This window comes from Petromyzon marinus, chromosome 59 (genome assembly GCF_048934315.1).
Source record: "Petromyzon marinus isolate PM22_M1 ecotype Great Lakes invasive population chromosome 59, UKy_Petmar_22M1.pri1.0, whole genome shotgun sequence".
NCBI classification, from domain to species: Eukaryota; Metazoa; Chordata; class Hyperoartia; order Petromyzontiformes; family Petromyzontidae; genus Petromyzon; species Petromyzon marinus.
Genome location: NC_133725.1, coordinates 8824609 through 8852393, shown reverse-complemented (window position 1 = coordinate 8852393; position 27785 = coordinate 8824609). Strand labels below are relative to the sequence as shown.

Genomic DNA, 27785 nt, shown 5'->3' with positions numbered 1-27785 from the left:
CTCGTTAGAGCTAATATTTACTTTTGGAACTTTGCTAGAGTAAAGTACCTACATTAAAATTAAACGAGATCCAACTTATACTTTAGAACGTAAGACCACTGCAATAATTGCAAATTCATTAATCCCTAAAAATGAGCAATACCTAATTAAGCCAAGGGCCTCAAAACCACCTAGACTCTATGGGCTAACAAAGATTCATAAAATCGGCATCCCATTACGACCCATAGTCAGTACAATTGGCTCTGCCACATATCAATTAGCAAAATATATAACCAAACAAATACAGCCCTACATCGGTAAGACATCTTCATTCATAAAAATTTCAGAACATCTTGTGAATGTGATTAAAGATATTAAACTTATTCCTGATGATATTCTGGTAAGTTTTGATGTGATTTCTCTATTCACTAAGGTTCCAGTGGACGGATCGCTTAAATTACTTGATACACTAGTAAAGAATACCGGTTTACCAAAAGATATTCCGAAACTTGCTGGCCATTGTTTAAATAACACTTACTTCTATAGAGAGGGGATTTCTTTAAACAAAAGGAAGGAGCAGCAATGGGTTCTCCTTTATCCCCTGCTATAGCAAATTTGTACATGGAAAACTTTGAAATAAGAGCACTTGCCTCGAGCACATTAAAACCATCCTTTTGGTTTAGGTATGTGGATGACACTTTGGTTGTCTGGCCACATGGTAAAGATACACTTAATGATTTTCTAAATCATCTCAATGCACAAAACCCGGCCATCCAGTTCACCATGGAAATGGAGGTGAATAACACACTCCCATTCCTAGATATTTTGCTTGGACATGGCCTAAGCGGTAAAATAACACACAGCGTTTACAGAAAGCAAACGCAAACTGATGCCTATCTGAATGCAGAATCACATCATCATCCAGCTCAGAAATCCTCTCTTATCAAGACGCTCATACATCGGGCTAAAACAGTGTCAGATGGTGAGAGTCTAGTGAGAGAGATTAAACACGTTAAAGACGCACTGCGACAGAATGGCTACAATAATGCTCAAATTAACAGAGCACTGAATGCCAAATCAAGATCGCAAAGCAATACTGCTGAAAGCGACCAGATTGTTAAAACAATAAAAATTCCATATGTCTCAGGAGTAACTGACAAATTAGCCCGTGTTTTGCAAAAGCAAAACATTACAGTAAGATTTGGTACAGTACACAAAATTCAAAAACTAGTATCTTGCACTAAAGACGCATTACCTAAACTATCAACAGAAGGTGTACATCGGATTAATTGTTCATGTGGCAGCTGCTACATTGGGCAGATGGGACGTAACATCAGCGCAAGACTAAAAGAACATCAGAGAAATATTAAATTATCTCAAACACAACTGTCGGCAGTGGCAGAACATGCTTGTCAACAAGGACACTCAATTGATTTTGACAATGTTGCAGTGGTGTGTAAAACTAATTATTACTGGCAAAGTCTAATTAGAGAATCCATTGAAATTGAGAGGAACAAGAATAACTTTAATCGCTCTGACAGCTACCGGCTTAGTGCGGCCTGGAAGCGTATTATTAAATAAAACACATTACATTTTTATTTAAAGAATTACTAATCTACAACTCATTACTAATCATAACCAATGACTGATTACTAATCGATTATATAATTACAATACCCCCCCCCCTCCGCCTCTAATCACTGCACCTGATATGAGTTAAGTGATGACGTCACCCTGCTGCTCTATATAAAACCGGGAGCAAGCGAGGGCTTTACCATTCTGGCGAATTGCCCGATGATGCTGGATGTATTTACCAGCGAAACGTCGTACTCAAACTGTAAATGTGGATTCACTCTTCAACACACTGGTGGGCTAAAGTAGTGAATTATTTGTCTTTTGTCAACGTGACACTTTTTTTGCTGATTGGCCGTGTCGGGTGGTGGAGGGTTACGACACATTTATAAATAAACGCGATCTAACCCAAAAACCTTTATTATGACTTATATTGGTCGCGAAAGCCTACGTGTTAAACTGACTAACCTCTATGTGGAGGATACTTTTCTTAAAACCAGAAAATTGGAGAAGCTTCGCATTAAGCGGATGAAATTGATATCTTCACTGGCGTTCCTCAAAAGGTGCAGAGATTCAAAGGTAATACCAAACGCAGTTAAAATAACACATCACATAAAGTCTTCTAAAGCTAACCAAATACTACACAAAGCTAGCGAATTATTATTAATAGAGAGAATACAGCACAATAGGAGTGAATTATCTTACATTTCGGAATCGCTAAAGCAGTTACACTTAGATATAAGCAATAATGTATCTATGCATTATAGGAATATAATCGATAACATAACACAACAATCGGCTGATAATGTGTTTAAACTAACAAAAACTAACCAAATTAATACATTTTCTAGACTACATAATAAACAAATCCCTACTGAAAACCAAAAATTGAAAAACAAAACTGTACTGAACTTGACCAACACTGTATTAACCGGTGACATGGTCTCTATCCTTTCTTAAAGGCCTTAACTTTGCCGTTACCCCACGCACAATTCCAGTGGATGAGATAATTGCTGAGGTAGAATCAGCAGTTAGACTCCTTCCACATAATGAGGCAGAGATGACTAGACATGAGGTTGCTAAAATAATTGAGAATAGCAAAGTTCCAAAAGTAAATATTAGCTCTAACGAGGCAAAAGCCTTAAGAGAGCTGCGTGTAAATAAGGATATCCAAATCCTAGCAGCTGATAAAGGCCGCACTACTGTAGTGATGTCACGAGCCGATTATGATATTAAAATTAGAAATTTACTAGAGGAAAGTACCTACATTAAAATTAAACGAGATCCAACTAATACTTTAGAACGTAAGACCACTGCAATAATTGCAAATTCATTAATCCCTAAAAATGAGCAATACCTAATTAAGCCAAGGGCCTCAAAACCACCTAGACTCTATGGGCTACCAAAGATTCATAAAATCGGCATCCCATTACGACCCATAGTCAGTACAATTGGCTCTGCCACATATCAATTAGCAAAATATATAATCAAACAAATACAGCCCTACATCGGTAAGACATCTTCATTCATAACAAAAATCAGAACATCTTGTGAATGTGATTAAAGATATTAAACTTACTCCTGATGATATTCTGGTAAGTTTTGATGTGATTTCTCTATTCACTAAGGTTCCAGTGGACGAATCCCTTAAATTACTTGATACGCTAGTAAAGAATACCGGTTTACCAAAAGATATTCCGAAACTTGCTGGCCATTGTTTAAATAACACTTACTTCTTATGGAGAGGGGATTTCTTTAAACAAAAGGAAGGAGCAGCAATGGGTTCTCCTTTATCCCCTGCTATAGCAAATTTGTACATGGAAAACTTTGAAATAAGAGCACTTGCCTCGAGCACATTAAAACCATCCTTTTGGTTTAGGTATGTGGATGACACTTTGGTTGTCTGGCCACATGGTAAAGATACACTTAATGATTTTCTGAATCATCTCAATGCACAAAACCCGGCCATCCAGTTCACCATGGAAATGGAGGTGAATAACACACTCCCATTCCTAGATATTTTGCTTGGACATGGCCTAAACCGTAAAATAACACACAGCGTTTACAGAAAGCAAACGCACACTGATTTCTATCTGAATGCAGAATCACATCAGCATCCAGCTCAGAAATCCTCTCTTATCAAGACGCTCATACATCGGGCTAAAACAGTGTCAGATGGTGAGAGTCTAGTGAGAGAGATTAAACACGTTAAAGACGCACTACAACAGAATGGCTACAATAATGCTCAAATTAACAGAGCACTGAATGCCAAATCACGATCGCAAAGCAATACTGCTGAAAGCGACCAGATTGTTAAAACAATAAAAATTCCATATATCTCAGGAGTAACTGACAAATTAGCCCGTGTTTTGCAAAAACAAAATATTACAGTAAGATTTGGTACAGTACACAAAATTCAAAAACTAGTATCTTGCACTAAAGACGCATTACCTAAACTATCAACAGAAGGTGTATATCGGATTAATTGTTCATGTGGCAGCTGCTACATTGGGCAGACGGGACGTAACATCAGCGTAAGACTAAAAGAACATCAGAAAAATATTAAATTATCTCAAACACAACTGTCGGCAGTGGCAGAACATGCTTGTCAACAAGGACACTCAATTGATTTTGACAATGTTGCAGTGGTGTGTAAAACTAATTATTACTGGCAAAGACTAATTAGAGAATCCATTGAAATTGAGAGGAACAAGAATAACTTTAATCGCTCTGACAGCTACCGGCTTAGTGCGGCCTGGAAGCGTATTATTAAATAATACACATTACATTTTTATTTAAAGAATTACTAATCTACAACTCATTACTAATCATAACCAATGACTGATTACTAATCGATTATATAATTACAATACCCCCCCCCCTCCGCCTCTAATCACTGCACCTGATATGAGTTAAGTGATGACGTCACCCTGCTGCTCTATATAAAACCGGGAGCAAGCGAGGGCTTTACCATTCTGGCGAATTGCCCGATGATGCTGGATGTATTTACCAGCGAAACGTCGTACTCAAACTGTAAATGTGGATTCACTCTTCAACACACCGGTGGGCTAAAGTAGTGAATTATTTGTCTTTTGTCAACGTGACACTTTTTTTGCTGATTGGCCGTGTCGGGTGGTGGAGGGTAACGACACATTTATAAATAAACGCGATCTAACCCAAAAACATTTATTATGATTTGTGAGTAATGTATTACGTGGTAACACCGTAGAGGTATTCTGAGTAATGTATCACGTGATAACACCGTTGGGGGTATTGTGAGTAATGTGTCACGTGGTAACACTGTAGGGGTATTGTGAGTAATAATGCGTCACGTGGTAACACTGTGGGGGTATTGTGAGTAATGCGTTACATGGTAACACCGTGGGGGGATTGTAGGTAATGTGTCACGTGGTAACACCGTTGGGGGTATTATGAGTAATGCATCACGTGGTAACACCGTGGGGGCCTTAAACCACTTATTCATAAGGTCGTTATTGGAAACTCGGGAAGGGAATGGCGTAGCGAGCTGAAAATAGTCACGTTGGCTTAGAAATTCCAGACAACATAAGCGTTGCAAATTTCATGACGCCAGAGCTCAGCGTTTGAGAGTTTTTGCTGCTTCACACAAACAAACAGATTTATTTTCTGCTTTATTATTAAGATGTTAAAAGCGTCGATTTTCAGTGTCTGTAAGTAGTTAGATGTATTTAAAGGAGCACGCGTACACAATATATGGAGCATGATTTCACGTTTCCAATGTTTCACCTAGAGAGGATTCAAGATACCACGCTGAGCTCTGCACATTTGCATGAGTTACCTGCGTCGCCGAAATGAGCAGAGGAAAAACGTAAACACAATTTGAAGTAATCGAAAATCGAAAACAGTGCACAAGCATTGTCGCTATTTAATGTAGTAAATGTCCAGTCTCGAAAAGTCGGTTCGGACAATTTATTAAAAAGAAATCATAATCACATTGACTTACATAAATAACCATTAACACAATAAAATTGACAAATATATATTTTTAGAAATACTTCTTGTGTTTAGTTGGTTTTACTTCCACTGTGCCTCGGATCAGCAACGTTGATATGTACAACGCAAAACAAGGTAAGCTACATACACAAATAGACTAAGGATGAATATTGCACAGACTGGGAGAAACGGAATGAAGTTATTCAGAATGAAGCTGTCAAATGTCCCCTTCTCCTCTTCTCCATTGATATCTAGCAAGGTGTTCGGTCCAGTGTTCTCCATGCTTGAGCTGAATGTTGCCAAGCTGCCACTCGCGACCTCCTCCTCCTTCTCTTGATGCCGCTTTTTCATTGCCGCCTTCTTCTCCAGCCGCAGCTTCAAGCGCGAGGCCACCTTTTTCCCCGTCTTTAGTCTCGAGGCCTTTTCCTCCTGCTGCTCCTTTGGGAGCTGTTTGATCCGCCACCGCCTGATTCGTGCGGCCTCGATTCTGCGTCGATTTCTCGCCTTCGCCCTCTGTACCTTCATATCTTGCATCAATGACGGGCATTTGCCTGGTGTCTCTTGCACGGCCTTCATCACTTGGCTGTCTTGTTCCGCCTCGTTATTCTCTGCTGTAACCGACACGGCATTGGCCTCACATCGACGGCTTAACTTGCTCCACCAGAGAGACATCCTCATCATGATTCTGCTTCTCGAGACTTCCTTCCCCCCCATCTCTTGACGTCGCTTCTTCTTTGCCGCTTTTTTTTCCCGCCGTTTCCTCAACTGTGCAATCTCCATCCTCCGCATCTGTATGTAATATTCCCTCTCCGAGTTTTGCTCCTTTTCTATCTGTTTGATCCGCCACAGTCTGAGTGATGTGGCCTCGATTCTGCGTCGCTTTCTGGCTTTTTCCTTCCTCGGGTTCAGATCTTCTGTCGTTAGCTTGGCCTTTTTCTCTCGATTGTCTTGAACATGCAAAAATACACTAGTTAGGGTTAGTGCACTCTTCATCTCCTGCTTCTCCCTCTCTTTCCTGGTCTTCTTCTCCTGCTTCTCCATCGCTTTACTGATCTTCTTCTGTTGCTTCTCTATCTCTTTACTGATCTTCTTCTCCTGCTTCTCCATCTCTTTCCTGGTCTTCTTCTCCTGCTTCTCCATCTCACTTGAGGCCTGCTTTTTCTGCTGTTGTTGATCTTTTGCAGTCTCTTTAGGCCATTGTCTTCCTCTTCCAGCCTCCTCCTCATGGCTCTTCATTTCCACCATCAGGTCTCCTATTCTTCTTCGTTTTGAAGGACAACTTCAAGTCTCAGTCCTTGAGACTGTGTAAGTCTCTGAGCCTTTTTTCGAGTGTTTGGGATCTCTATGCGAGTCAGTGGATCGCTATGGGAGTCTATGGCTCTCTATGTGAGACTATGGATGTGGTCACGTAGTTGGCACGGGTCCACAGTGCAAGCTGCTTCAACTGTACATATGTAAGAGACAAGTTGCTGGAAGTGAGGTCTGGTCCTCGTGTTGCTCACAATATATACAACTGGGGCAGTGACGTCACTATTTCCTGTGCGCTCATCTGGACTGTTTAGAGCCACAGGTGGGCGGAGCAATGATGACGTCACATCCGCGGTGTTTATGACGCCTGATTGGCTGGCCGCCAGTGACGTGTCACTTGCGGCAGCCAATCAGGCGGGAACACAAGTATGTGTATATACACGCCTGTTACACGGATACCACTTCATATCCACAGCGCAGCTACTCCACACAAGACAGGCGGTGACGTTGCCTCCACTGAGTGGTGAACGGTGGTTGTTCTAACACTATCATGTTGCAAACTTTATTATTAGCAAAAACTCAAACTCGCATCTTATACACATTTACTGGGTATTTTTAAAACGTTGCTGTGGCAATATGAGTAGAGGAATTTAGATGACACTTGTTTGAATAGACAGAGGACATGTTAAAAGATAGTGACCATATAAATAAAAGTCACTGGCTTCAAGAAATAATTCTGTATAGTAACTCCCTCCATATCGCAAATCTGTTTCATTGTGTACCATAAATAGAACGCTTGACATTGCTTTGACATGTTAGATTATCAGGGTGGGGTAAATTGTAGGCCTATCGAGCCCCTGAACTCTATATATGTGAAGTGGATTCAACTGAGTCGCAGACATACTTCTTGGAGGCAAGACATATTTATTAAAACCAACACATAACACAAAAGGGGTTACAGCCCCTTTACCAGATAACCTATGGTGGTGGAACACCAGGCTAACTACGCAAGTTACTGGGAGTAGCTGGGGTCCTCGTCCACGTGTTGGTGACCTCTTATTGGATGTCCAACGTTGATCGTAGATCTTCAGATGATGGCAGCAACGCTGCACCCCGGTCTCCTGTGCAGACCCAGTATATATGTTGCTGGGTTGTGGCCCTTGGCCACGACCACGTTCAAGAAACCTGTTGTTGTAATGTATCACGCGGTAACACCATGGGGGTATTGTGAGTAATATATCGTGTGGTAACACCGTGGGGGTATTGTGAGAAATGTATCGTGCGGTAACACCGTTAGAGTATTGTGAGTAATGTGTCACGTGGTAACACCGTGGGGGTATTGTGAGGTATGTGTCACGTGGTAACACAGTAGGGGTATTGTGAATAATATATACTACGTGGTAACACCGTTGGGGGTTTTATGAGCAATGCGTCATGTGGCAACACTGTGGGGGTTTTGTGAGTAATCACGTGGTAACATCGTGGGTGTATTGTGAGTAATGCGTCACATGGTATCACCGTGGGGGTATTGTGAGTAATGCGTCACGTGGTAACACCGTGGGGGTGTTGTGAGTAATATATGACATGGTAACACCATGGGGGTATTGTGAGTCATGTATCACGTGGTAACACCGTGGGGGTATTGCGAGTAATGCATTACGTGGTAACACCGTGGGGGTATTGTGAGTAATGCATCACGTGGTAACACCGTGGGGGTATTGTGAGTAATGTATTACGTGGTAACACCGTAAAGGTATTCTGAGTAATGTATCACGTGATAACACCGTTGGGAGTATTGTAAGTAATGTGTCACGTGGTAACACTGTAGGGGTATTGTGAGTAATGCGTTACGTGGTAACACCGTGGGGGGATTGTAGGTAATGTGTCACCTGGTAACACCGTTGGGGGTATTATGAGTAATGCGTCACGTGGTAACACCGTGGGGGCCTTAAACCACTTATTCATAAGGTCGTTATTGGCAACTCGGGAAGGGAATGGCGTAGCGAGCTGAAAATAGTCACGTTGGCTTAGAAATTCCAGACAACATAAGCGTTGCAAATTTCATGACGCCAGAGCTCAGCGTTTGAGAGTTTTTGCTGCTTCACACAAACAAACAGGTCCATTTTCTGCTTTATCATTAAGATGTTAAAGCGTCGATTTTCAGTGTCTGTAAGTAGTCAGATGTATTTAAAGGAGCACGCGTACACAAGATATGGAGCATGATTTCACGTTTCCAATGTTTCACCTAGAGAGGATTCAAAGATACCACGCTGAGCTCTGCACATTTGCATGAGTTACCTGCGTCGCCGAAATGAGCAGAGCAAAAACGTAAACACAATTTGAAGTAATCGAAAATCGAAAACAGTGCACAAGCATTGTCGCTATTTAATGTAGTAAATGTCCAGTCTCGAAAAGTCGGTTCGGACAATTTATTAAAAAGAAATCATAATCACATTGACTTACATAAATAACAATTAACACAATAAAATTGACAAATATATATTTTTAGAAATACTTCTTGTGTTTAGTTGGTTTTACTTCCACTGTGCCTCGGATCAGCAACGTTGATATGTACAACGCAAAACAAGGTAAGCTACATACACAAATAGACTAAGGATGAATATTGCACAGACTGGGAGAAACGGAATGAAGTTATTCAGAATGAAGCTGTCAAATGTCCCCTTCTCCTCTTCTCCATTGATATCTAGCAAGGTGTTCGGTCCAGTGTTCTCCATGCTTGAGCTGAATGTTGCCAAGCTGCCACTCGCGACCTCCTCCTCCTTCTCTTGATGCCGCTTTTTCATTGCCGCCTTCTTCTCCAGCCGCAGCTTCAAGCGCGAGGCCACCTTTTTCCCCGTCTTTAGTCTCGAGGCCTTTTCCTCCTGCTGCTCCTTTGGGAGCTGTTTGATCCGCCACCGCCTGATTCGTGCGGCCTCGATTCTGCGTCGATTTCTCGCCTTCGCCCTCTGTACCTTCATATCTTGCATCAATGACGGGCATTTGCCTGGTGTCTCTTGCACGGCCTTCATCACTTGGCTGTCTTGTTCCGCCTCGTTATTCTCTGCTGTAACCGACACGGCATTGGCCTCACATCGACGGCTTAACTTGCTCCACCAGAGAGACATCCTCATCATGATTCTGCTTCTCGAGACTTCCTTCCCCCCCATCTCTTGACGTCGCTTCTTCTTTGCCGCTTTTTTTTCCCGCCGTTTCCTCAACTGTGCAATCTCCATCCTCCGCATCTGTATGTAATATTCCCTCTCCGAGTTTTGCTCCTTTTCTATCTGTTTGATCCGCCACAGTCTGAGTGATGTGGCCTCGATTCTGCGTCGCTTTCTGGCTTTTTCCTTCTTCGGGTTCAGATCTTCTGTCGTTAGCTTGGCCTTTTTCTCTCGATTGTCTTGAACATGCAAAAATACACTAGTTAGGGTTAGTGCACTCTTCATCTCCTGCTTCTCCCTCTCTTTCCTGGACTTCTTCCCCTGCTTCTCCATCTCTTTCCTTGTCTTCTTCTGTTGCTTCTCCCTCTCTTTCCTGGTCTTCTTCTCCTGCTTCTCTATCTCTTTACTGATCTTCTTCTCCTGCTTCTCCATCTCTTTCCTGGTCTTCTTCTCCTGCTTCTCCATCTCACTTGAGGCCTGCTTTTTCTGCTGTTGTTGATCTTTTGCAGTCTCTTTAGGCCATTGTCGTCCTCTTCCAGCCTCCTCCTCATGGCTCTTTATTTCCACCATCAGGTCTCCTATTCTTCTTCGTTTTGAAGGACAACTTCAAGTCTCAGTCCTTGAGACTGTGTAAGTCTCTGAGCCTTTTTTCGAGTGTTGGGATCTCTATGCGAGTCAGTGGATCGCTATGGGAGTCTATGGCTCTCTATGTGAGACTATGGATGTGGTCACGTAGTTAGCACGGGTCCACAGTGCAAGCTGCTTCAACTGTACATATGTAAGAGACAAGTTGGTGTAAGTGAGGTCTGGTCCTCGTGTTGCTCACAATATATACAACTGGGCCAGTGACGTCACTATTTCCTGTGCGCTCATCTGGACTGTTTAGAGCCACAGGTGGGCGGAGCAATGATGACGTCACATCCGCGGTGTTTATGACGCCTGATTGGCTGGCTGCCAGTGACGTGTCACTGGCGGCAGCCAATCAGGCGGGAACACAAGTATGTGTATATACACGCCTGTTACACGGACACCACTTCATATCCACAGCGCAGCTACTCCACACAAGACAGTCGGTGACGTTGCCTCCACTGAGTGGTGAACGGTGGTTGTTCTAACACTATCATGTTGCAAACTTTATTATTAGCAAAAACACAAACTCGCATCTTATACACATTTACTGAGTATTTTTAAAACGTTGCTGTGGCAATATGAGTAGAGGAATTTAGATGACACTTGTTTGAATAGACAGAGGACATGTTAAAAGATAGTGACCATATAAATAAAAGTCACTGGCTTCAAGAAATAATTCTGTATAGTAACTCCCTCCATATCGCAAATCTGTTTCATTGTGTACCATAAATAGAACGCTTGACATTGCTTTGACATGTTAGATTATCAAGGTGGGGTAAATTGTAGGCCTATCGAGCCCCTGAACTCTATATATGTAAAGTGGATTCAACTGAGTCGCAGACATACTTCTTGGAGGCAAGACATATTTATTAAAACCAACACATAACACAAAAGGGGTTACAGCCCCTTTACCAGATAACCTATGGTGGTGGACCACCAGGCTAACTACGCTAGTTACTTGGAGTAGCTGGGGTCCTCGTCCACGTGTTGGTGACCTCTTATTGGATGTCTAACGTTGATCGTAGATCTTCAGATGATGGCAGCAACGCTGCACCCCGGTCTCCTGTGCAGACCCAGTATATATGTGGCTGGGTTGTGGCCCTTGGCCACGACCACGTTCAAGAAACCTGTTGTTGTAATGTATCACGCGGTAACACCATGGGGGTATTGTGAGTAATGTATTACGTGGTAACACCGTAAAGGTATTCTGAGTAATGTATCACGTGAAAACACCGTTGGGAGTATTGTAAGTAATGTGTCACGTGGTAACACTGTAGGGGTATTGTGAGTAATGCGTTACGTGGTAACACCGTGGGGGGATTGTAGGTAATGTGTCACCTGGTAACACCGTTGGGGGTATTATGAGTAATGCGTCACGTGGTAACACCGTGGGGGCCTTAAACCACTTATTCATAAGGTCGTTATTGGCAACTCGGGAAGGGAATGGCGTAGCGAGCTGAAAATAGTCACGTTGGCTTAGAAATTCCAGACAACATAAGCGTTGCAAATTTCATGACGCCAGAGCGCAGCGTTTGAGAGTTTTTGCTGCTTCACACAAACAAACAGGTCCATTTTCTGCTTTATTATCAAGATGTTAAAGCGTCGATTTTCAGTGTCTGTAAGTAGTCAGATGTATTTAAAGGAGCACGCGTACACAAGATATGGAGCATGATTTCACGTTTCCAATGTTTCACCTAGAGAGGATTCAAAGATACCACGCTGAGCTCTGCACATTTGCATGAGTTACCTGCGTCGCCGAAATGAGCAGAGGAAAAACGTAAACACAATTTGAAGTAATCGAAAATCGAAAACAGTGCACAAGCATTGTCGCTATTTAATGTAGTAAATGTCCAGTCTCGAAAAGTCGGTTCGGACAATTTATTAAAAAGAAATCATAATCACATTGACTTACATAAATAACCATTAACACAATAAAATTGACAAATATATATTTTTAGAAATACTTCTTGTGTTTAGTTGGTTTTACTTCCACTGTGCCTTGGATCAGCAACGTTGATATGTACAACGCAAAACAAGGTAAGCTACATACACAAATAGACTAAGGATGAATATTGCACAGACTGGGAGAAACGGAATGAAGTTATTCAGAATGAAGCTGTCAAATGTCCCCTTCTCCTCTTCTCCATTGATATCTAGCAAGGTGTTCGGTCCAGTGTTCTCCATGCTTGAGCTGAATGTTGCCAAGCTGCCACTCGCGACCTCCTCCTCCTTCTCTTGATGCCGCTTTTTCATTGCCGCCTTCTTCTCCAGCCGCAGCTTCAAGCGCGAGGCCACCTTTTTCCCCGTCTTTAGTCTCGAGGCCTTTTCCTCCTGCTGCTCCTTTGGGAGCTGTTTGATCCGCCACCGCCTGATTCGTGCGGCCTCGATTCTGCGTCGATTTCTCGCCTTCGCCCTCTGTACCTTCATATCTTGCATCAATGACGGGCATTTGCCTGGTGTCTCTTGCACGGCCTTCATCACTTGGCTGTCTTGTTCCGCCTCGTTATTCTCTGCTGTAACCGACACGGCATTGGCCTCACATCGACGGCTTAACTTGCTCCACCAGAGAGACATCCTCATCATGATTCTGCTTCTCGAGACTTCCTTCCCCCCCATCTCTTGACGTCGCTTCTTCTTTGCCGCTTTTTTTTCCCGCCGTTTCCTCAACTGTGCAATCTCCATCCTCCGCATCTGTATGTAATATTCCCTCTCCGAGTTTTGCTCCTTTTCTATCTGTTTGATCCGCCACAGTCTGAGTGATGTGGCCTCGATTCTGCGTCGCTTTCTGGCTTTTTCCTTCCTCGGGTTCAGATCTTCTGTCGTTAGCTTGGCCTTTTTCTCTCGATTGTCTTGAACATGCAAAAATACACTAGTTAGGGTTAGTGCACTCTTCATCTCCTGCTTCTCCCTCTCTTTCCTGGTCTTCTTCTCCTGCTTCTCCATCGCTTTACTGATCTTCTTCTGTTGCTTCTCTATCTCTTTACTGATCTTCTTCTCCTGCTTCTCCATCTCTTTCCTGGTCTTCTTCTCCTGCTTCTCCATCTCACTTGAGGCCTGCTTTTTCTGCTGTTGTTGATCTTTTGCAGTCTCTTTAGGCCATTGTCTTCCTCTTCCAGCCTCCTCCTCATGGCTCTTCATTTCCACCATCAGGTCTCCTATTCTTCTTCGTTTTGAAGGACAACTTCAAGTCTCAGTCCTTGAGACTGTGTAAGTCTCTGAGCCTTTTTTCGAGTGTTTGGGATCTCTATGCGAGTCAGTGGATCGCTATGGGAGTCTATGGCTCTCTATGTGAGACTATGGATGTCGTCACGTAGTTGGCACGGGTCCACAGTGCAAGCTGCTTCAACTGTACATATGTAAGAGACAAGTTGCTGGAAGTGAGGTCTGGTCCTCGTGTTGCTCACAATATATACAACTGGGGCAGTGACGTCACTATTTCCTGTGCGCTCATCTGGATTGTTTAGAGCCACAGGTGGGCGGAGCAATGATGACGTCACATCCGCGGTGTTTATGACGCCTGATTGGCTGGCCGCCAGTGACGTGTCACTTGCGGCAGCCAATCAGGCGGGAACACAAGTATGTGTATATACACGCCTGTTACACGGATACCACTTCATATCCACAGCGCAGCTACTCCACACAAGACAGGCGGTGACGTTGCCTCCACTGAGTGGTGAACGGTGGTTGTTCTATCGTGCGGTAACACCGTTGGAGTATTGTGAGTAATGTGTCACGTGGTAACACCGTGGGGGTATTGTGAGGTATGTGTCACGTGGTAACACAGTAGGGGTATTGTGAATAATATATACTACGTGGTAACACCGTTGGGGGTTTTATGAGCAATGCGTCATGTGGCAACACTGTGGGGGTTTTGTGAGTAATCACGTGGTAACATCGTGGGGGTATTGTGAGTAATGCGTCACGTGGTATCACCGTGGGGGTATTGTGAGTAATGCGTCACGTGGTAACACCGTGGGGGTGTTGTGAGTAATGCATCACGTGGTAACACCGTGGGGGTATTGTGAGTAATGCATCACGTGGTAACACCGTGGGGGTATTGTGAGTAATATATCACATGGTAACACCATGGGGGAATTGTGAGTAATGTATCACGTCGTAACACTGTGGGGGTATTGTGAGCAATGCATCACGTGGTAACACCTTGGGGGTATTATGAGTAATATATCACATGGTAATACCATGGGGGTATTGTGAGTCATGTATCACGTGGTAACACCGTGGTGTATTGCGAGTAATGCATTACGTGGTAACACCGTGGGGGTATATTGTGAGTAATGCATTACGTGGTAACACCGTGGGGGTATATTGTGAGTAATGCATCACGTGGTAACACCGTGGGGGTATTGAGAGTAATGCATCACGTGGTAACAACGTGGAGGTATTGTGAGTAATGCATCACGCGGTAACACCGTGGGGGTTATTGTGACTAATGGATGACGTGGTAACACTGTGGGGGTATTGTGACTAATGCGTCACATGTTAACACCGTGGGGGTATTGTGAGTAATGTATTACGTGGTAACACCGTAAAGGTATTCTGAGTAATGTATCACGTGATAACACCGTTGGGGGTATTGTAAGTAATGTGTCACGTGGTAACACTGTAGGGGTATTGTGAGTAATAATGCGTCACGTTGTAACACTGTGGGGGTATTGTGAGTAATAATGCGTCACGTGGTAACACTGTGGGGGTATTATGAGTAATGCGTCACGTGGTAACACCGTGGGGGCCTTAAACCACTTATTCATAAGGTTGTTATTGGCACCTCGGGAAGGGAATGGCGTAGCGAGCTGAATATAGTCACGTTGGCTTAGAAATTCCAGACAACATAAGCGTTGCAAATTTCATGACGCCAGAGCTCAGCGTTTGAGAGTTTTTGCTGCTTCACACAAACAAACAGATCTATTTTCTGCTTTATCATTAAGATGTTAAAGCGTCGATTTTCAGTGTCTGTAAGTAGTCAGATGTATTTAAAGGAGCACGCGTACACAATATATGGAGCATGATTTCACGTTTCCAATGTTTCACCTAGAGAGGATTCAAGATACCACGCTGAGCTCTGCACATTTGCATGAGTTACCTGCGTCGCCGAAATGAGCAGAGCAAAAACGTAAACACAATTTGAAGTAATCGAAAATCGAAAACAGTGCACAAACATTGTCGCTATTTAATGTAGTAAATGTCCAGTCTCGAAAAGTCGGTTCGGACAATTTATTAAAAAAAAATCATAATCACATTGACTTACATAAATAACCATTAACACAATAAAATTGACAAATATATATTTTTAGAAATACTTCTTGTGTTTAGTTGGTTTTACTTCCACTGTGCCTCGGATCAGCAACGTTGATATGTACAACGCAAAACAAGGTAAGCTACATACACAAATAGACTAAGGATGAATATTGCACAGACTGGGAGAAACGGAATGAAGTTATTCAGAATGAAGCTGTCAAATGTCCCCTTCTCCTCTTCTCCATTGATATCTAGCAAGGTGTTCGGTCCAGTGTTCTCCATGCTTGAGCTGAATGTTGCCAAGCTGCCACTCGCGACCTCCTCCTCCTTCTCTTGATGCCGCTTTTTCATTGCCGCCTTCTTCTCCAGCCGCAGCTTCAAGCGCGAGGCCACCTTTTTCCCCGTCTTTAGTCTCGAGGCCTTTTCCTCCTGCTGCTCCTTTGGGAGCTGTTTGATCCGCCACCGCCTGATTCGTGCGGCCTCGATTCTGCGTCGATTTCTCGCCTTCGCCCTCTGTACCTTCATATCTTGCATCAATGACGGGCATTTGCCTGGTGTCTCTTGCACGGCCTTCATCACTTGGCTGTCTTGTTCCGCCTCGTTATTCTCTGCTGTAACCGACACGGCATTGGCCTCACATCGACGGCTTAACTTGCTCCACCAGAGAGACATCCTCATCATGATTCTGCTTCTCGAGACTTCCTTCCCCCCCATCTCTTGACGTCGCTTCTTCTTTGCCGCTTTTTTTTCCCGCCGTTTCCTCAACTGTGCAATCTCCATCCTCCGCATCTGTATGTAATATTCCCTCTCCGAGTTTTGCTCCTTTTCTATCTGTTTGATCCGCCACAGTCTGAGTGATGTGGCCTCGATTCTGCGTCGCTTTCTGGCTTTTTCCTTCTTCGGGTTCAGATCTTCTGTCGTTAGCTTGGCCTTTTTCTCTCGATTGTCTTGAACATGCAAAAATACACTAGTTAGGGTTAGTGCACTCTTCATCTCCTGCTTCTCCCTCTCTTTCCTGGACTTCTTCCCCTGCTTCTCCATCTCTTTCCTTGTCTTCTTCTGTTGCTTCTCCATCTCTTTCCTGGTCTTCTTCTCCTGCTTCTCCATCTCACTTGAGGCCTGCTTTTTCTGCTGTTGTTGATCTTTTGCAGTCTCTTTAGGCCATTGTCGTCCTCTTCCAGCCTCCTCCTCATGGCTCTTTATTTCCACCATAAGGTCTCCTATTCTTCTTCGTTTTGAAGGACAACTTCAAGTCTCAGTCCTTGAGACTGTGTAAGTCTCTGAGCCTTTTTTCGAGTGTTGGGATCTCTATGCGAGTCAGTGGATCGCTATGGGAGTCTATGGCTCTCTATGTGAGACTATGGATGTGGTCACGTAGTTAGCACGGGTCCACAGTGCAAGCTGCTTCAACTGTACATATGTAAGAGACAAGTTGGTGTAAGTGAGGTCTGGTCCTCGTGTTGCTCACAATATATACAACTGGGCCAGTGACGTCACTATTTCCTGTGCGCTCATCTGGACTGTTTAGAGCCACAGGTGGGCGGAGCAATGATGACGTCACATCCGCGGTGTTTATGACGCCTGATTGGCTGGCTGCCAGTGACGTGTCACTGGCGGCAGCCAATCAGGCTGGCCGCCAGTGACGTGTCACTGGCGGCAGCCAATCAGGCGGGAACACAAGTATGTGTATATACACGCCTATTACACGCACACCACTTGATACACACAGCGCAGCTACTCCACACAAGACACGCGTTGACGTTGCCTCCACTGAGTGGTGAACGGTGGTTGTTGCAAACTTTATTGTTAGCAAAAACACAAACTCGCATCTTATACACATTTACTGGGTATTTTTAAAACGTTGCTGTGGCAATATGAGTAGAGGAATTTAGATGACACTTGTTTGAATAGACAGAGGACATGTTAAAAGATAGTGACTATAAATAAAAGTCACTGGCTTCAAGAAATTATTCTGGATAGTAACTTCCCTCCACATCGCAAAACTGTTTCATTTTGTACCATAAATAGAACGCTTGACATTGCTTTGACATATTCGTTAGATTATCAGGGTGGGGTAAATTGTAGGCCTATCGAGCCCCTGAACTCTATATATGTGAAGTGGATTCAACTGAGTCGCAGACATACTTCTTGGAGGCAAAACATATTTATTAAAACCAACACATAACACAAAAGGGGTTACAGCCCCTTTACCAGATAACCTATGGTGGTGGACCACCAGGCTATCTACGCTAGTTACTGGGAGTAGCTGGGGTCCTCGTCCACGTGTTGGTGACTACTTATTGGATGTAGAACGTAGATCGTAGATCTTCAGATGATGGCAGCAACGCTGCACCCCGGTCTCCTGTGCGGACCCAGTATATATGCTGCTGGGTTGTGGCCCTTGGCCACGACCACGTTCAAGAAAACTCTTGTTGTAATGTATCACGTGGTAACACCATGGGGGTATTGTGAGTAATGCATTACGTGTTAACACCGTGGGGGGGATTGTGAGTAATGCGTCACGTGGTAACACTATTGGGGTATTGTGAGTAATGTTTCATGTGGTAACACCGTGGGCGTATTGTGAGTAATGCATCACGTGGTAACTCTTTGGGGGTATTTTGAGTAATATATCATGTGGTAACACTGTGGGGGTATTGTGTATAATGTATCACGTGGTAACACCGTGGGGGTATTGTGACTAATGCGTTACGTAGAAACGCTATGGGGGTATTGTGAGTAATGTATCACGTGGCAACACCATGTGGGTATTGTGAGTAATGTGTCACGTGGTAACACCTTGGGGGTATTGTGAGTAATGCGTCACGTGGTAACACAGTAGGGGTATTGTGAGTTACGTATTACGTGGTAACACCGTGGTGGTATTGTGAGTAATGTATCACGTGGTAGCACTTGTGGGGGTATTGTGAGCAATGTTTCACGTGGTAACACCGTGGGGGTATTATGAGTAATATGTCACGTGGTAACATCGTGGGGGTATTGTGAGTAATGCATCACGTGGTAACACTGTGGGGGTATTGTGAGTAATGCATCACGTGGTATCACTGTGGGGGTATTGTGAGTAATGTATCACCTGGTAACACCGTTGGGGTATTGTGATTAATTAGTCACGTGGTAACACCGTGGGGGTATTGTGAGGTATGTGTCACGTGGTAACGCAGTAGGGGTATTGTGAGTAATATATCACGTGGTAACACCGTGAAGGTATTCTGAGTAATGTATCACGTGATAACACCGTTGGGGTTATTGTGAGTAATGTTTCACGTGGTAACACTGTCGGGGTATTGTGAGTAATGTGTCACGTGGTAACACCTTTGGGGTATTGTAAGTAATGTGGAATGTCAATTTGCAATCAATCTGTAAACCCAAGTATTTGAAGCACTCCCAGGTTCAATGACGTTTCTCATATCCGTAATGTTGAAAATAATTAAACTGGACTTTTTTTATTTTTTTAGAAAAGAGCATGATCTTCGTTTTTTGGGGGATTTCGGAGTGTTTCTGGTGATGACACTTGATATTGCATGAACTCGAAATCGTGTTGGAGATTGTTTGACTTCATTTGGAAATTTACCCCATACTAGTGTAGTGGGTTCACATGAGAGACACACTTAACTCAAGAGGCAACACGTTTTTTCTACGACCACAACGTTATAACTATATAAAGGTAACTACCACGGGATAACTACATAAACGGGTCATGCCAGTCGGCACACTGCCTGACCCGTGATACTAAGCACAAAGACCGGAGACTGAGGATAAGACGCAGCACGGCGGGGTTCCATTCCAGCAGACAGCCCCGATGTGACCCCGGGACCTCCCTTTCATACCCCCCAGTGTGGCCTCGCTCCGCCCTCGGCCACGCCCCCTTCTGGAACTTCCCAGAAGATTTTGGGCCATACACGTGTCCCTTCTGTCACCTTTGGCCCACATCCTTACCCTGTCCTGTCACGTGCCCTTGCCAGCCAACCGGGCTGCTACGTCCTCAGATGTCCCCTCTCTGCCAGCCACCAGAATCATGCCCCCTAGGGACCCTTTTCCATGACATAGCGTACCCTGCTGGCAGAGAGGGCTACGACCCTCCCAGTACTCCTCTCTATCAGTAGCTGGCGCTAGGCGCCGTAGTGACCCATTATATGTCACTACACTAGCATGACAATGTTATCAGCAACGATTTTAAATTCTGAGCGATTTACGTGGTCCAAAATTGTTTAAATATATAGAGAACAGAATTGCAGCCAGCACGGAACCTTGTGGCTCACCTTTTGTTATTTTAATATTTGTGGACGAGATGTTATCGCTATGTACCTTTCGAAAACGGTCTGAAAGGTAACTCTTAAACTATTTCATTGTACTGTCTGAAAAATGTGGTTGCCCAAATCTGGCGAGTAGATACCATGATTCAGCGGTGTCCAAGTCTTTTGACACATCGAAGAAGAGTGCACAGCAGTAGTGGACTTTATCCAGGTTACTGAAGAGAAATTTTCAGTGTACCGTTAGGCCCTAGGCTGACAATATCGGGCTGTCAGGAGCTCTTGGTTGGCCACTGCAACGCTCTTGGGTGGCTGCCAGTCGTGTGTGTGCTGGTGACATCGCGACTGCCCTTGGCAGGGGTCCATCCACCGCCTGCTTTCACGTGCCCATGACCTTTTGCTCCTCGCGTGGAGTTCACGGCGATCGTCCACCCAGGGCCTGTTCTGCGCGTGCCGTGCTCTGGCAACTGGGGCGCCACGGTGGCTAGAAGATCTTAACTACCTCGTCTGGTGTACGAGAATCATAGGTTCGATCCCAGCCCTGACGCCTCTATATTTGGAGTTTGCGTGTCCGGGTCCTCCGGTTATTCCCTCCGCATTTCTAATGAATATCACACGCTTGTAATATTTGGCTGCTATACATTTCTACACGATCAGCCACTTCGTTGAGCTATCGTTTCTGGTCTCTTCTAAAAAAGAGCTACACAGTTCATTGGAGCCTTACCTGGTAAAATAAATAAAAAGTTATAGTTTTTAATGGGACTCGTGTTCTCCGGAGCCACGAACTACAAGGATATGGGACGGGAACTCTGTTGACTGGCGTGGGCGGGTGCCATACAACAGTTTTGTGGCTTTGGTCTCCAACACACAACCGGTGTGCTGTAGTAGTAACGAATTGGCACCTTCTGTTTACGTGACAAACCTTACTAATTGGCTGTGTCGGGTGGTGGCGGGTTTTTACGAAACATTTAACCACAAACAACCTGTATTATGGGTGTTATGGGACATTGCTATGTTTGGTTTTATTTTTTGTTTCTCGCCTTGTTGCCCTCATGCACCTCGCCATTTAGGATGAGGAAATCCCCTTACGGATACGTGCCACATTTTCAGTTACGCGGTGTGACGTCGGAGCGCGTGCCCCCCCCCCCCCCCCCCCAAAGCACGGGGCCCTGGGTGGTCGCGCCGATTCGCCCCATACCCCAGGGGGACGGCTCCAACCGGACGAACCGTGTGGGTGGATTTGGCGGAATAGAAGGGAGATGATTACACCTCCATATCCGCCACACCTCTCAAAGATACGATGCGTGGGGCCTCCTTTTGAAAAGAAGTTTGCCGAGCACTCGGCGGTTACAGCCGTGCATTACGCGGAGGTAAGGTGCTCATTTAGTGCCACAGGCTGCAGGGTTATCATTGTCCAACAGGCGGGCGGGCGGGCAGGCGGCCTCTTGTCTCCTTTGATAACCTCACCCTCTCTCGACCACAGGAGACGGACCACCTACGAGCGTTGCTGCCTTCCGAATGCGACGTGCTCGCTCAACCTTCACGAAAATAATGAGCATCATCAATAGGTGGAGGGAAGATCGCAGTGGAAGGCACGACTTGATTTCACGGGCACCGGGGTCGCCTCGCGGTGACCCTCGCGTGACTGGCGGAATGGGCCAGCGGTGGGGTCGCGAGATCCGGGTCGCGGCCGTGGCTGAGAAGCTGAGCTTGTAGCATTGGAACTCGGCGGGGGAAGGGGGTGTGGGGGGGAAGGGGGCTGAGGATTAAGGGCAGAAGGGGAAGTGGGGGCGCCTAGGAATATTTCCACTCATCCGCTGGGATATTATCTTCAGCTCAGCCACAGGAAGCTCACCAATGAATGCTGGCGCATCGATGAATGTTGACGAATGGATCAGCGGAGCGCTGCGCCATGCACCCAGCGACCCGCGTTCTATTCTCGATCCGCGACCAAAAACAGTGATGACTATTTTCACTGATTATGGGCATCCCCGAGGTCGACTTAGCCTTTAAAAAATGAGTACCCGGTTCTGCGTGGAAACTTCAGCACTGGGGAGACAAAGGTGGCATGGCATGCTGTATCGGCCTCCATAAGTGCCTCACCAGTCTGTTAAAGGCTATACGGGAGATCTTTGTCTTTGGAACGAGTAAATAATGTCAGTGCGTGAATGTTGAGCAGAGTTAATGGATGGGTGAGTTTCTGAGAGAGTCTTGAATGAGTCTTAGTGGCAATGGCTTTTGTCGGTGAATGTGAGTGAATGATGAGAGAATGAGTAAGAGACAAATGAACGAATGGAAATCTGTAAATGGGCGGGGGTGAATGATTCAGCGAGGAACATGAAATACATTCATGAGTGGGCGAATGAATGGCGAAATGAAGAGATGAAGAGTCAATAAATGAGTGGATGTCATGAATGGATGAGTGCACAAATGAATGAATGAATGCATGAATCGATGAATCAATGAATATATTAGCGAGTGAATGGCTGTTGTGGATGAGTGGAGGTGCGAGGCGCTGGGTCTCAGGCGACCCCGCGGCTCTGAGGAGCCGAGTCCGACTCTTCCCCCAACTCCTCTGGGACTGACTCCAGCTCCCTCCCCCACTCCCTCCCCCAGTTTCCCTCACTGCCCTCATAGCCCTGCCCCGGGATCTGCCAACTGCCCTCCCAGGCCTGCCCAGGTACCTGTCCACTGCCCTGCCAACTGTCCTCCCAGGCCTGCCCTGGGACCTGCCCACTGCCTTGCACACTGCCCTCCAAGGCCTGCCCTGGGACCTGCCCACTGCCCTGCCTGTCCTGCCCACTGCCCTCCAAGGCCTGCCCTGGGACCTGCTCACTGCCTTGCCCACTGCCCTCCAAGGCCTGCCCTGGGACCTGCCCACTGCCCTGCCTGTCCTGCCCACTGCCCACCCAGGCCTGCTCTGGGACCTCCCCACTGCCCTGCACACTGCCCTCCAAGGCCTGCCCTGGGACCTGTCCGCTGCCCTGCCTGTCCTGCCCATTGCCCTCCCAGCCCTGCCCTGGGACCTGCCCACTGCCCTCCCAGCCCTGCCCTGGGACCTGCCTAATTCCCTCCCAGCCCTGCCCGGGACTCTCTCCGCTGCCCTCCAAGCCCTGCCCTGGAACCTGCCAACGGCAGCACGGCCATTCTGTCGCGTCCAGGAGGCGGCTGTACGCGGCTATCTCGGCCTCGAGTTGCAGAGGAGGCGAAGGGCGTGGGGGGAGGGGTCCCAGGAGGCAGGGGGGGCGGGGCTGACCCTGCACGTCCCCCCGGAGCGCGCGCTCCCGGTTCTCAGTGCGCACGCGCAACAGGATCCTGCGCAGCGCCGCAGTCTGGGTGAGAAGGGGGGAGGGAGGGGTGATGGTGGGGAGTGGTGGCGCAGCGGTTAGCGTGGCGCTTGCGCTACGTAACCCCGAGTGACCATCGAGTTCGATTCCCGCTCACGGCGGTAAGGGGCCGTCCATATATGACGTCACGCGATTTTGGACGATTTTTAACCCCCGCCCCCCTTCACACGGCGTCACAAAAAGTCAGACTCCCCTTAAAATATGACGTCACAAAGCTCTGCCCCCCCCAAAAAAAAAAATATAAAAAATGCTTCAAATCGCTTTAAACTATCGTCATTGTAACGCGTATTTAATGCGGCGCTGCACTCTGATGCTGTAGGAGAAAACATGTATTAAAAAGTTTATTTAATTAAGTATAACGTGTTGTACATATTTATTTAAAGTTTCGCATTTTGAGGTGACGTCACATTTCTCAAACCCCCCCCCCCCCTCGTCACACATCGTCACAAATGTCTGACCCCCCCCCCCTCCCAGGTGCGTGACGTCATTTATGGACAGCCCCTAAACACCAGCGACGATTGTCTCAACCGGTCCTGGTCCTCCCCTAGGTGGACTCGGCTTTAAATTATGAAGCCACTTCGTTGAGCTATCATTTGTGGGCAGGGCTCTGCTGACGAAGCAGCTACATAGCTCAGTGGGGCCTTACCCGGTAAACAAAAACAATAGTTTCAAATGAGTACGGTGCGGTGTGTAAACATCGCCACCAGAAAGACAAAGGCGGCCGGGCGTAGTGTTGTCCACACCACCCCTCGTGTGCCGTCCCGACATTTCTAGGTGCTACTGACTAACAGAATTTGCCCCAACAAGTCTGTCAAAGGCTATTCGAGCAATCTGTTGTCTTTTGGTCAACTAAAACGAAGCACCTGCTTGCATATTTTGTGCCACCAGACGCTCCACCCCCTTAACGTCACATTGGTGATGAAGCGGTTGTGGATAGAGTGGAGAGTTGTCTGTACCTGGCCAGTGTTGCTTACGACCAAACTCTGGTTTGTCGTCGGAGGTCTAACTCAGAATCACGTGAGCGGCACTGTGAGGAGCTCACAAATCCTTGAAAGATCTTGGCAAAGTCCCATTGATGAGCTCCTCCAGCAGGCAAGGCTGCATTGGCTGGGTCATGTTGCCCAAACAAATTTTGTTCGGCCGGATAGAGGGGGATAAACGGGCGTGGCAAGGGCTACAGAAGATATTAAATGATGTGGTATGCGAGGATATGGAGCTGAGTGTACCAGCAGTGTCAAGCTCAGCCTCTGTGGAGGAGGCTCGTGAAGGACGCTACTGGGCAGTTGGAGGCAGTCGTCCTCCAACAACAATGGATGGCGGAGGAGCGACGCTCACAACAACGAGCGGAGCACCGGGCGGTTAAATCACAAGACGTTGGCACAGGAGAGAGCACAGCTAGTGCATCTGCCTGTCATCTCAGTCAGTTAACCCATGGCACCTGGGTGCATCCCGTGACCTCCTGCCAGCAGGTGTTCGACGTTTCACGTGGCCGTAAAGTGCACATAGCCTGGCACAAGCGCCGTGGCGACGTCACCGCCACTTCGTGGCGAATGGCGGTTGTTGGTGCTGCTACTGATAGAGGTCGTAGTGGAGGAAGTGGTGGTGGTGGAGGCGGTGATGGAGGTAGTGGTGGAGGAAGTGGTGGTGTTGGAGGGGTGGAGGTGGTGGAGGGGTGGAGGTGGTGGTGGAGGCGGTGATGGAGGTGGTGGTGGAGGAAGTGGTGGTGGTGGAGGTGGTGGAGGGGTGGAGGTGGTGGAGGTGGTGGAGGGGTGGAGGTGGTGGAGGGGTGGAGGTGGTGGTGTAGGAAGTGGTGGTGGTGGAGGGGTGGAGGTGGTGGAGGGGTGGAGGTGGTGGTGTAGGAAGTGGTGGTGGAGATGGTGGAGGGGTGGAGGTGGTGGAGGGGTGGAGGTGGTGGTGTAGGACGTGGTGGTGGAGGCGGTGATGAAGGTGGTAGTGATGTCACCTGTGCGAGCAGCTCGCTTTTCTCCACCTTGAGCTGCTGCTCCTCCCTGCGCAGTGATCTGCACACGTCCAACGCCTCCAGCACCTTCACCCTCTCCTGCGAGTGTCACACACACAGAGTGTCACAACAACCGCCATTCGCAGGTCAGTGGCGGTGATGTCACCACGGCGCTTGTGCCAGGCTATGTGCACATTAAGGCGACGTTAAGTGTCGAATGCCTGCTGGAAGCAGGTCACGGGACAGACACAGTTGCTATGCATTGACTGATCCACCACCTGTGCCCCCTACCATGCCAACTTGCTGTGTTTTATTCGCCAGGCGCTCCGCTCGTTGTTGTCGATTCTCTGCGCTCCGTTGTTGCTGGAGGTCGACGGCCTCCATCTGCCCAGTAGCAGCAGCGTCCTTCACAAGCCTCCTCGACAGAGGTCGATCTTGACACTGCTGGCATCAGTTATTGGCAAGTCCACTCAGCTCCATATATTCTCGTGCCACATCGTTCCATCTCTTCTCTCGCCCATGCCATGCCTGTTTAGCCCCCTCGATCCGGCTGAAAAAAAATGTTTGGACATGCGGTGGCTGGGCATGCAGGCTACATGACCCAGCCAACGCAGCCTTGCCTGCCAGAGGAACTCACCGATGGGATTGTGTTCAGATATTTAGATAATGTGTGAGCTCCTCACACAATCCAGACTGTTTAAACCCATGATTGATCGTAGGCAGGCCAGCCTGAATGTTTCTAACCGGCGTAGATGTTTCATTTGGGCGATCCATGTTTTGCAAGCATATAGAGGGCAGGGCATAATCATGGCTGCGAAGACTTGAAGCTTCGTACGGAGTGACAGACCAGGTAGCTTCCACACAGCGTTATGCAACCGATGAAAAGATATTGCCGCTCGACTGATTCCAAGTGAGACCTCTGCTGTCAAACCGGAGCCAGTCATGAGCACACTGACCAGGTATGTGAAACTCTCCACTCTCTCCACAACTGCCCCATCACCGATTGGGAGTTGTGGGGGTGGAGTGTCTGATGGTACAAAATACCCAGGCCGGTGCTTTGTTTTGGTGGGGCTGATGGTAAGGCCCCACCTCTTAGTGGCACGCTCCAGTTTCAGCAGCAGCGCCTCCAACTCCTCCTCTAAGTGAGCGCCAATTACCAGATCATCGGCATACATAACGTGGTTGACCAATAGGGAGCCATCCCTTGACCGCAGCCGGGCATCGATCAGCCTCCCATTGTATCTGTACCAGATGGAAATTCCTCTGGTACAGCCATCAAAGGCTTCACGAACTACGTGGTCGAAAAATATGTTAAATAATGTTGGAGCCAGAGGACATCCGTGTCGCACACCAAGGTGAACAGGGAATGGCTCCGACTCCCGGCCACGTAGTTTTACCCGGGCCCGCTCACTATTATGAAGCTCCTTAATGAGTGTGAGCAGAGGGTCAGGGACTCTGAAAGCACGAAGAACAACCCAGAGCCCAGGCCTACTGATGGTATCATAGGCCTTGACCAGGTCAATAAAGCAGAGATGTAGGTCTTGTTGGAATTCCCTAAACCTCTGCTGTAGCAAACGGACAGAGAATATGGCGTCTGTGCTGGACCGCCCTTTTCTGAAATCACATTTTGGGCTCCGCAAGCCTCTCCTCAGCGTGCCTGGCAAGGCGATGTTATATAATCCTTACCAGGACCTTTCCCGGCACACTGAGGAGTGAGATGCCCCTGTAGTTGTTACAGTCCCACTTCTTAAAGTTACAGTCCCACTTCTTAAAGAAGGGGACCACAAGGGCATCCTTCCAATCCTTTGGAATCTGTCCAGTGGTCCAGACTGAAGTGATGATGTCATATAGGGCAGTCTGTGCACAAACGCCACCCTCCCTCAGCATTTCGCTTTGGAGATCATCTCTTTCCGGTGCCTTTCCTGGTCTCAGACTCTGGATTGCCTTCAGTACTTCCTCAACAGATGGCACCTCAGCCAGCCACTCACAGGGGGTGAATTCTTCTTCCAACATATGAGGCACCGCAGCCTGAGCAGGGTCATCCCCACTTTGTCCTACTATGTTTTCCATGTCGAGGGATTTCCCCTCCCCCAGGACTTCATAGAAATGCTCAGAAAATCTGCAAACCTGTTCCTGGGAGTCAGAGATTGGATCACCGTTTTTTCCCTAATTATGGTAATAGGTGTGGCACTGCAGGTTACTTTTTTGATGGAGTTAAATAGGGATTTGTGATCACGGGCCACTGAGGCAGACTCGATCTCCTCAGCAACCCGCAACCACCACCCATCATTGCAGCGCCTCATGGCTCTCCGAACCTCCGAGCGAAGGCTGTGGTAAGCCTCCCCATTCTCTGACGTGGGATGCTGTAGCCGATGAGAGTGGGCCTGTC

At 46.8% G+C, this 27785-nt stretch overlaps 1 protein-coding gene across 1 annotated transcript; it reads right to left on the bottom strand.

The window, feature by feature from the left end:
• Positions 1-15850: 15850 nt before the first annotated feature.
• Positions 15851-25780, bottom strand: LOC142905811 (uncharacterized). Its single transcript, XM_076052950.1, has 3 exons — positions 25715-25780; positions 25400-25495; positions 15851-23421 (listed from the first exon to the last, which is right to left on the bottom strand). Exons 1-3 carry the CDS (start codon positions 25778-25780, stop codon positions 22612-22614), a joined length of 972 nt encoding a protein of 323 aa, XP_075909065.1. The 3' UTR covers positions 15851-22611.
• Between the last annotated feature and the right edge of the window lie 2005 nt (positions 25781-27785).

Coding starts and splice junctions, on each gene's coding strand:
- LOC142905811 (XM_076052950.1), bottom strand. CDS start 25,780: ATGGAGGCCGTCGACCTCCAGCAACAACGGAGCGCAGAGAATCGACAA. Junction 25,496..25,714: donor AACAACGAGCGGAGCGCCTG/GCGAATAAAACA, acceptor TGACACTCGCAG/GAGAGGGTGAAGGTGCTGGA. Junction 23,422..25,399: donor AAAGCGAGCTGCTCGCACAG/GTGACATCACTA, acceptor CTTCTCACCCAG/ACTGCGGCGCTGCGCAGGAT.